The 11092-nt window shown below is 41.7% G+C and overlaps 1 protein-coding gene across 2 annotated transcripts in view; it reads left to right on the top strand.

The window, feature by feature from the left end:
* The first annotated feature begins 518 nt into the window (after window positions 1-518).
* adcy3a (adenylate cyclase 3a) overlaps window positions 519-11092 on the top strand; it is a 63434-nt gene continuing 52860 nt past the window's right edge. For both annotated transcript variants that reach the window (XM_079275571.1, XM_079275570.1), the window contains exons 1-2: window positions 519-639; window positions 1144-2361. In XM_079275571.1, coding sequence (XP_079131697.1) covers window positions 1681-2361 — 681 coding nt within the window. In that variant the 5' untranslated portion in view covers window positions 519-639; window positions 1144-1680. The remainder of the gene's footprint in view (window positions 640-1143; window positions 2362-11092) is intronic.

Below are 11092 nucleotides of genomic sequence, written 5' to 3'. Positions count from 1 at the left end.
TACCTTCAAAATAAAAGCATGATATTAGCAGCACTAATACATATCCAAATATATTTGTAAAGATTGACTTTTACTAAAAATAGAGCTCGATTGGTATTTGAGACTTTGAATTTCTGCAACATTTTGTCGAGCAACAATTGTTTGTGCATTAAGTGGCTTTACAGTTTCAGTGAATAGTTTGTCATTTAAACGTTGTCAAACTGACTTAATATAGGCAATAATTAAGCCTTCACACCTCATGAAGTTTACCTAATGGTAGCAAACATCCTCAATCAAGGTCCACTATTCCACTCCACTAGCTATCCATCACATCTCACTGTTGTCTCACTGTTGAGTTTCTGCAGGTGTTGAAAAGTGCTGAAAGTGCACATTCGCAAATACAGGTTGTATTTTGAAAACAACCGGAAATCGTGATTATCTCCGCGCAGCCAGAGCATCTGTGGTGTAGCTTGATGGTGAAGCTGCGGCTTTTGCGGAAAACACCCAAGACCGAAGCGGGGTTAGTCTACCCTCCGTGGCGTATTTCCACGGGCCGCTCTTCTAATGTCGTCCAACCCGTGGCTTAATATACGGTGCTGTGTTTCCGTCTGCAGGGACCAACGTTCGCCCGGAGAGAAACGGAGTCTGGCTCCACACACGGTAAGATGATGCATCCGTGTACATCATGTCGGGGTTTTCACTGCATCTGGAAGAACGGGGATAAATGATGAGCTTACTGCATAGCAGGTTAACGGACATTACACACGGGACATGTTACAGGGACAGTAAGAGCCCAAGTGAAACACAGATACAGAGAAGTATCAGTCCAATATTACGTGAAGCTCAGAAAAGCTAAAGCAGCCGTTTAAACGGGTTACTAGCATGAAGTCAGCGGTATTGTCCTCCGTATCACCTGAGAGCTCCGACTGTTCACAGCGTCCACACCGCAGTTAGGCTAACTGTGTGGATTGCGTGAATTGATTTCGTTGTACCAGCTGCCAGTCACCTGCCAGGAATAGAAAACGTGCGGCAAAAGCGCTATGTTTTGACGTGGATGTTGGCGTGACTGTCTCCGCAGTAGCTGCCATGTGCAGGAGCTGATCACCAGGTTCTGTTCAATGCTAACAATGCAAACTATGCCTCTGTGTGTCTCTCTTCATTCAGGCCGTGTGACGGGGGACTATGGGAGGCCAAGATGCACAAAACTGTCCAATCCGGAGGACTGATGGAGACAGAGCGAATCAGCTTATTTGATTTAATTCAACAACTCTGACATGGAACACAACTGTGGAGTACAAAGGTGGAGAGGAGCTGGTGATACGGTCCCATTTGTAAAGCTGAAGGAGGAAACGAGGTGCACATCCTTCCGATCACGTTGCTGAAAAAGAGTAGGCGTACTCGATCTGTGCATACGACACAGGACTTACGAAGCCAGATGAGCGAACTGGATGGAGAGACCACGGACGCAGCTATGTAAGAAGTCATCTCTACAGAGTTCAGGTCCTGACAATCAACACCACTGTGATTCATGCCACATATGTGGGCTCTCGGGGAAAAGGTGGTTACTCAGCAGAAGAGAAACGAGCAGATGATGTATACCTAAGAGTTCTCTCAGCGTTTGGTCTACTTTAGGACGACAAACTGCTTTCTATTTTTTATTTCAAAGGAGAAAGCAGGATGCAGAAGCCCTGAGTGGTCACCATGCCTCGAAACCGAGCCTTTTCCGAGCCAGAGTACTCGGCAGAGTACTCGGCGGACTGCTCGGTCACTCTGCCCTCTGACCCCGGCCAGGCGGTGGGGCGAACACACGAGGTCACAGTTCGGAGCTCAGGATGCTGCCTCTGCCTGCCTCGGTTCATGCGCCTCACCTTCGCACCAGAGTCTCTGGAAAACCTCTACCAGACTTACTTCAAACGGCAGAGGCACGAAACCCTGCTGGTGCTGGTCGTTTTCGCTGCCCTCTTCGACAGTTACATCATCGTCATGTGTGCGGTGGTCTACACCACTGACAAGCTGGCTTCTGTTTTAGTGGCATCGCTGGGACTGGCGGCCGACATTGTCCTCTACCTGCTGTGCCGCTTCGGGCTACTGCCGGACCGCATCTCGAGACGGGTGGTGCCTTACGCTCTGTGGGTGCTCATAGCAGCTCAGATATTCTGCTACCTGGGTCTGAACTATGCTCGCTTCCACCAGGCCAGCGACACTGTGGGCTGGCAGGCTTTCTTCAGCTTTTCTTTTTTCCTGACTCTGCCTTTGAGGCTGACACCCATCGTGCTCATCACTACTGTATCCTGCGGGGTCCACACCCTGGTTCTGGGCGTCACTATCGCCCAGCAGCAGCAGCAGCAGGAGGACATCCAGGGAACAGCACTTAGCAGACAGGTAAGAGAAGGAAGGAGGTGGTGCCTATGCTTGTTCTGAAATACATTTACTTGTGTGTAATGTCACTTATTTGACATAATTTTACAGAAGTCTAGCAGGCTTTGAACACAAAAGTTGATTCCTAGATGCAGTAGGCCAAAAGCTGTGGTTCACACATTAAGCTATGTGATTGTTATTGCACACATGATACCTGAGTTTGAGGTTTGAGACCCAGCTGTAGTCATACCAGATCCTTTTGTGTTCTAACTAGTTTGAGGCTTTTAGCGATACTTGATGTTTTCACAGCAGCGACAGACAAGAAAGTTGGTGAGAAAAGGAGGGAAATGACATGCATCAAAGGTCCCCAACAGGACTTTAACTGGGTACACAATTGGGCCGCGAGCGCCACCTAGAGGGCCGCAAAAAACTTTCTGTTTTGCAGCTGTAGGCCGTGAGGGCCGCGGGACCGCATAGGTTATCAATTGAAGACACCAGAGATATTACTGTTATCCATGAGACGCTCAGTTACAATATAGCTTCCCACCACCTGGTGGCGGTAATGCGTCAGTCAGTTGTTTAACAAGCTGCATTAAGCAGAAGAAGACACTCAGCTAGCCGCTAGCCTGTAGCGAAAGTTATGGATAAGTTATTAAAAAGAAAAAATGAAGACGACAGTGGTGCCATACCCCCCAAAAGTCTAAATGTGTGTGCAAGTACAACCCTGACTTTCTTAAGTACGGCTTTGTGAACGGAGGCAACGAGGCAGAGCCGAGGGCTCAGTGTGTGGAATGTGAGCTAATGCTATCAAACGAAGCACTGGAGCCTTCAAAAATAAAGCGACACGTAGCGACGAAACATCCAACGCTCGTGGGAAAGTCTGTTGGGCTTCTTGTTGTGTATGCAGGTTTACATACACATGATAATAAATGTTGTTGTGATCATCACATTGTATCATCTCATTTATTTAACAAGGGTTTTGCCTGTTCAACTCCGCGAGGATGCCGCCGTCCTCGATCCCCTCCCCTTCCGTTCCTACGGCTTGCTCGCGCAAACTACATCACAAAACATGGCCGTGTTTGGTATCCCAGCATGCCCAAAATCCTCATCTTTGCAAAGAAATCGATTTTCTTTCATTTCTTATGGAGTTTTCACAAGGAGCCCAAACACACACTGTCCAAATTCGCCATAACCGCTGCAAGTCGGATCTTGCAGCATTTCGACGGAAAAAGACAAATTACAGACCCGACAATATGCTATCAGATGTTACCATGGAGCTAGTGGCTTCAGAAAACGCTAGTACTTACAGTGCAAACCTTGACTGTTTCATACTTACATAAGCTGTAAACCAACGTATGACCTTTGCGTAACTGAGCTACCCGCATACTCGTTCGTGCGCTTGGTCGCAGCCATTACGCACAGCAAGTCTGCTACTCACACGCCATGTCTTCGACCATATATACATAGTTTTTGCAATTTGCAAAGGCTAAAAATAAAAGGAAAATAATATAATATCAAAATATAAAGGGAGAAACACCTTTAGTGTGTCAGAATATCATTTGGTTACCAAGTGTCCATTTGGGTCTCCAAATGTCCTTTTAGAGCTCCGCCTGGATCTCTTCATGAAGAAACACTGTAGAATGGTCATACTTTGTCCAATCTTCTTCAAATTTGAGGCAGTTGTTCACTGATAGTGTAGTTACAGCCCTATACTGTCCTTTACCTGTACAGATACAGCCACAGGCAGTTATTTATACTGAAAGATTCTTTTTTGTTTTATGCGGACAAAAATCTTCAATTTTTACTGACTCCAAAGGCCCACTGCTCTGTTTCTGTATGACCTACAGGTTTTCTGACAGTTTTGATGCATATAGTCAGAGTGGTTCAGAAGCTACAGCTATTTTAATTTGGGTATGTCATTTTAGGCGGTTTTGCTCCAAAATAGGGGTGGCGTTGAACAGGTAACAATATAGTTATTGAATACAAATCAAACCAAGAGTGAGATCAATTGGTGAAACTAATAGTGTTAATATTTGAATGGGCCCCGGGACACTTTGTACTTGAAAAGTTGGGCCCCGAGGTCAAAAAGGTTAAGAACCCCTGCCTTAGATGAAAAAGATGCCCTGAAATAGTTTTAAAGAGATTTTCTGAACAGGTTGAGCCTGATATGACACAGGTTAGCATGATGGGGTCTAGATAGATTAGATGATAGATAGATTAGATATATACTTTATTCATCCCCAAGGGGAAATTTGTCTGTGGCAGCAAATGCAGTAGGTCAGATAAAACCTGTGTGAAAATGAGATCCTCTTGGTTAGAAGTCACTGCTTGCAACACAGCAAGAGGCAGAGCAGACAGTGTCATGTGGAAGTCTTTTTTGCCTTATGCACAAATCATGTGTACAATTACAAATGAACAACCAACCATTCTGATGCATGTATGAAACATGCACATTTAGTGCACAATACTGTATTGTATGAGTTGTTGGCTCTTTAAATAATACAACGACAAACCAGCCTCCACTTCCAAAGCACGTTGTTTTAAGGTGCGCGTATGTACTAGGCCAGTGATTCTCACTCAAGTTTCCTGACTTGAGTGAGATGTACACACACCGTGACACACGGGGAGAAACAAGGATATAGAGAGCAGAGCAGGACTATTGAAGTGAGAGTTGTGAAAGTCAAATCATAGGACCATTTCTAAAAGAGAAGCTGTCCAGAGAGACCAGAGTCATTAGACTCTGACTAGACGGACTCATATAAGTGAATTCTTCCAACACTACTTTCTCTTTTTAGAAGATGAGAAAAATATAATATTGTGACTTTTTCACTTCACCCTGAATGAACTGAATTTAAAGCTGCAGGGCAATTCAGTGAAAATAACTTATCTAAAATGAATTGTGTTACATCATTTATTCTTTAATCCAGCCGTTATTTTACTTGAAATGAGAAGAACATTTATTCATGTATTTCTATGTATTATTTATAATCCATCCAGTTAAATTTGAAAAATGAGAATATTAAATATAATTGTATATATAATTAAAATATAATTTGGTGTACTTTCTTTATTTGATTTGACAGTTTACTACACAGAGACGTTACTAGACTTCTTGAATATAGATATACCCAAATTATATATATATATGTGTGTGTGTGTGTGTGTGTGTGTGTGTATATATATGTGTGTATATATATGTGTATATATATATGTATATATATGTGTATATATATGTGTATATATATATGTGTATATATATATGTGTATATATATGTGTATATATATGTGTATATATATGTATATATATGTATATATATGTATATATATGTGTATATGTATATATATGTATATATATATATATATATATATATGTATATATATGTGTATATGTATGTGTATATGTATAGATCCATCTTTGTTTACTTCTTTTGACATCACCGCTCTCAATGACTTCTTTCATGTATGCTGTGTAGTCCTTCTTATATTTCTCATCCCTGTGGAACCTCTGTCGTAAATGACTGAGCCTGATTTCAGCGAGTTTTTTGTTATCAGGCAAGTGTGGCTGTTGCTTAACGGGCAGAGGCATCTCGTAATGTCCCTGATCATTTTTCCTTATGCCTTCTTTGAGTTTGTTCAGGAAAAAGAGATCCTCTTGTGAGACAGTCTTGTCATCTCCTTTGGTGTCCTTAAAGTCTGATTCCAGGGCGCTTATCACATCCATCGGCGTCACTATTGGGAGTTCCTTTACATCGACTCTGTGACACAGGCTTGATTCTGTTTCATCGAGAGACGGTGTTGAGCAGCCTACAATACTCCATCCTAAGTCCGTAAGGATGGCATAGGGCTCGTTGTCTTTTCCTGCTACTACTTGTCTGTTAGTGTTCTGGGACAGTTATACCCAATCAAGAGTCCTACATCACAGCTGAGAAGAGGTGGCATCTTATCTGCGATCGCTGTTAAGTGAGGCCATTGTTTTGCAGTTTCGTGAGTGGGAATATGATCACGATTCACTGGAATGCAGTCCTTGGTGTAAGAAGGCGGAAGGTTGATGTGAACACATGAATTGTAACCTCTCACACCTAGTCCAGATACCCTTTCACTTTTCACAATCATGTTTTCTCCAAACATAGTGGTAAGTTTCAGTTTCACAGGGGAGGCATCTGCTTGTAGTTAATTGCTTACCTCCTTGTTGATGAAGGTGCTGTCACTTTGAGTGTCTAGTAATGCGTAGACAAGCTGTTCCTTGGATGGGTTTTCAGCAGAGGACACCCACACAGGAACGATCATAGAAGTGCTGCCTGACTGACTACCTCCAGTGACGCTGAGTGCTGTGGCTGACATGGTTTCATTTACAGTGTTTGGAGCTGTGTTCACAAAGGATACAGACCTTTCTCTACCATCAAGTCCTCTGTAATTCTCATCATGGAGACAGGTAGGGTGCCTTCCCTTACATATATCACAAGAATGGCGGCTGGTCACTGTTCATGGCAGTTTGAGTGCTGAACACATTGGCTTTGTTTCTCTTTGTTTCCTTTATGTATCTTTTGTCATAAGATGAGTTAGATATATATATAGGGAAGTGACTGGGTTGCATGCTATCTCTGCTTCTAAAGGCACAAAGTTAGTGAAATCCTCAAAAGTGGGAAACTCTTTTCCTTCCATGAGGGCTATTGTAACCCGACGATTCCAACTTGATGCTAACCAGTCAGGAACCTTTTGTATTAGCTTTACGTTTTCTTAATATTTCTTAATATACTTAATATTTCTAAACCCTTCACATGGGGCGTGGCTTGGAGACAGGCACTTAGGAAGTCCGTGAATATTCTTAACCCTTCAGCATCCTTGGGCTGAAGTTTTGGCCATTTTGATAGCTTGTCCGTGAAAGCTCTTTGGATGACAAAGGGCTGACCGTAGCGTTGGTTGAGCTTATTCCATGCATCTCTATATGCCTCATCATCATTGCAATAGAATGTGCCTTCGAGACATTCATGAGCAGGGCCACTGACTTATTTCTTTAGGGAATACAGTTTATCAGCTGAAGAAATACCCTTTCGGTCAACAAGTGACATAAACGAAGCCCTCCATTCAATGTACAGGATTGAGTCTCCACTAAACACTGTGGGCGTTGGCACTGGGAGTCTGTTTATGGCTGTGCTGTCTTGGATTGCTTGGGCTAGACAGGACATGTCATTAGCGGGTCTGCATTTCTAATTCCTTCCTATGAGTTTCCTCCATTATCCTTATTTTTCCCCTTTTGCTTTCTTTCTTCTTGCAGTATTTTATACTGAGCCTCCTTTGCAGCGAGCTCTGCGGCTGCATCAGCCCTCTTTGCAGCTATGATCATTGACTCAGAGTGGTGACTCACTTGACTGAGAAGCAGTGCCATATACAGAGTAAGCATAGTCGTGGACATATAACTGATGGAGACGGTGCCTTTCACGTACTACATCATAATCGCCATCTACTGTTGATAAGCGTTCATGGACTATCTTCATAACGTCTTTAGTCACAGCCTCGCATGCATCAATCTTGCGTCTCAACTCAGTGGATGGTGTGGCACGCTCTCTTATTTCACTGTAAGCTCTCATGACATCATCCATTCCCTCTTCAATGTTGTCTGCTATTGTAGACAATTCAGTGACTGATATGTCATTCTTTAAATTTTCTTTGGATGTTCTGATTTTGATTTTCCATTGATCATAGAGGTTTATGAGTCTTTTTTTCCCTTTTATTCAGTTCCTCCTGTTGGTAGGCATGCATTTTCTCTGTTTGCACACTATGACGTTCTGATCGCCGTGGTAACATTAACACATTAGCATCATCCATTTCAAGTTGAAGCTCAGCTAGTTGTTTTTCCATACATTCAATTTCTTCCTTTAATTCTTGCTTCGACATGACTTCATAATCATCCAGATGTAGTAAGCCTCTAATTCCTTGTATTTCCGTTTGTAGCTTATATATCTGATCCTTTATGGCATCCATATTGAACGTAGTTTTCCTTACCGCTTCTGTTGACCATCATGCTAAGTGCTGCAACTCGCTGTTCTGTGGCCGTGCCGTCTTTGTTCCACAAGCAGCGGAGTGTAGCAGGTGAAGGTGAAGTTCTTACTGTAGCATCCCGGCTGAATAATGGTCTGTAGTCTTGAACTGATGGTCCATAAGTCTTTAATGAATCACACCTTGAACACACCTTGAACACACCGTAAGAACTTGTGCCTATATCGGCCAGGTGCTAAAACAATAAAACCGTATCCATCTTCCTTGTTAAATCACTTTTCCTTCAGTGACTTTTCTAATGGCTTCCTTAACGGCTTCTTACTTCCGGTTTTTATACCTTCAAAATAAAAGCGCAACAGGAAATGCACCGACTGCAGTGACAAAACGTCCAAAATAAAACCATAAACAAGGAACAATCTATTTAAATACACTACACATTCTCAGAGGTCCTTTACAGTCATTAATGAGCTAACTTCCCTCTAATTTTAGATCAGATTTTAAATTAAATGTTCCACAGTTGCAGTCTAATTTCACTTCAGATTAATAGCAGACCACCTCAAGAGTGTCACTCAGAGAGAACCAGAACATTCAAATCCCATTCATTAGCTAAATTCCCTTTAATTAAAGTTGAGATGTTCCATCTAAATTGTAATATGCAAAGTGAAAATCAATTTTTCCACAGACCTATTTGATGTCAAAATGAGAGGCAGAGGAGCTGTTCGTCTTGTGCTGTCTTAGAAATGTGTGCAGATGGTGCAAAAGGTGGTGGAGATCACAGTGGACTTCAGGGGGAATCCCAGCAGTAAAAGCAATGTGCCTACTGGATGTATGCTATCTATTCTCCAGTATAACTTGTGATGCGTGGACATCGAGGGCAGAGACAGCTATGCGCTGCTCTCTCCCCATGAGCCGGCTACTGTTGGCAGATTTAACCCCGTTGTGAGGCCAGATGTCTCCATCTTTGTTTTGACCAACTTCCTACACGCTGACCCGGGACCTTTCCTGACCTCACCAGAAAACAACTCAGCACCATCTAGTGGACTGAAAAAGCAATTGATTTGATTTTTCTAGTTATTTTTTAAAAATGTTTTTAATAGTTTATATAATAAAAAATCGATACTTGGCGTCCGTGTATCGATACAATATCGCCACGCAAAATATCGCAATACTATGCTGTATCGATTTTTTCCCCCCACCCCTATTGGCAATACATGTCATGCCATGACAACTCTATTTTTATTTATGGTCATTGTACCAATGTCCTTTGATTCATATGTAACTAACTCACCACAAAATTATTTTTCAATGGACACAAAATAGTTCTCACTATCTATAAATGTAAACAAAATCAACCGATATAAAAATAAGATTCACAAATGTATTTCTGATGAACATGACTATTTTCTTTATCTATTACTATATATATATATATATATAATCTGTGAGGAACATGCAGGCACACTGTACCTGAAGTAAGTGATTTCTCCAGGTGCTATGTTGGCAGCTTCTTGTGAACGTCACAGACATGGTGAATGATGCCATCCCACAGTGCCTATGAAATAATAATGGCACTATAAAAGTTCCTCCTTATGGAAATTAATGAATTTACTAAGATGGTTCTTGGGAATACTTCATCTTCTCAACACATGCTCATACCTCATCAAATGAGTACTTCTCATTTGGGCTCTGATCGGGGCAACATCATCTGTGCAGTTGTCCTCTAGCTTTATCCCACATGTGAGCTTATCCACTGTCTCGATAAAAGCTTTCTCCATGACGACAGAGTCCATGATGTGTGCCGCTTGTCAACATAAATCAGGGGTCTCAAACTCATTTTCACTCTGGAGCCACATCAGCATCGCGGTCGCCCTCAAAGGGCCGGTTGTAAATGTAAGACTGTGTAAATGTAACCACTCCTAACATATTGGTAAATAACTGTCTCTGCATTTGATTCTTATTTATTCAAGTGTAAAAATATTGTACATACAGTTATATAAATGTAAAAATATATTTAAGCACATTTCTGTTACAACTTAAATCCTTTTAATTTAGGGTTCAGAAACCCACATTACTCTATCAAAGATCAAACTATTAAAGAAAATAGCAAAGACAAATGTCAAACAAGTTATTGCAATAACTTTGTTCAAAGCTTAAAATCCTTTCAGGGGTGCGTTTGCACAATCCCACATGAAGTATTTCATGTGTTTTTAAAGCAATGTTGGCAGCTGGTGACGCAAACAGGAAGTCCTCTGTAGCATAGGCCGTCTCATTTCGGAGACCGCTTGGTCCAGCCTTCGTGGACCGTGAAGGCTGGGTGTCCCGAAGGATGCAGTTGCTGGATGAGGACACAGGCAGTGTTTACAGTGGAAGCAGATACCGAGAGCCAAGTCAAACCGACCAATAGAAACTCCTGGCACATTCAACAGCGTATGCCCCGCCCACTACATCCAAGCTCAGCTCAGCTTTTCGTTTTGAAACCAAAGCTTTTTTCAACCAAAGATATTATTTTTTTTAACCAAAGATTAAATTATTTTAACCAAAGGTTATATATATATATATATATATATATATATATATATATATATATATATATATATATATATATATATATATATATATATATATATATATATATATATATATACTCCTGTGTAGTTGACCTACATCCTAAATATATATATTTTAGTGGTATCACGGATTGATCCGTGATCCGTTCGGATCACTCCTGAACCGTGGATCAATCGAGTATTTTTTTTTT

Source organism: Melanostigma gelatinosum, assembly GCF_949748355.1.
Source record: "Melanostigma gelatinosum genome assembly, chromosome: 9".
Taxonomy (NCBI): domain Eukaryota; kingdom Metazoa; phylum Chordata; class Actinopteri; order Perciformes; family Zoarcidae; genus Melanostigma; species Melanostigma gelatinosum.
The sequence above is the reverse complement of the archived record's forward strand: the minus strand, read 5'-3'. Positions and strand labels throughout refer to the sequence as shown.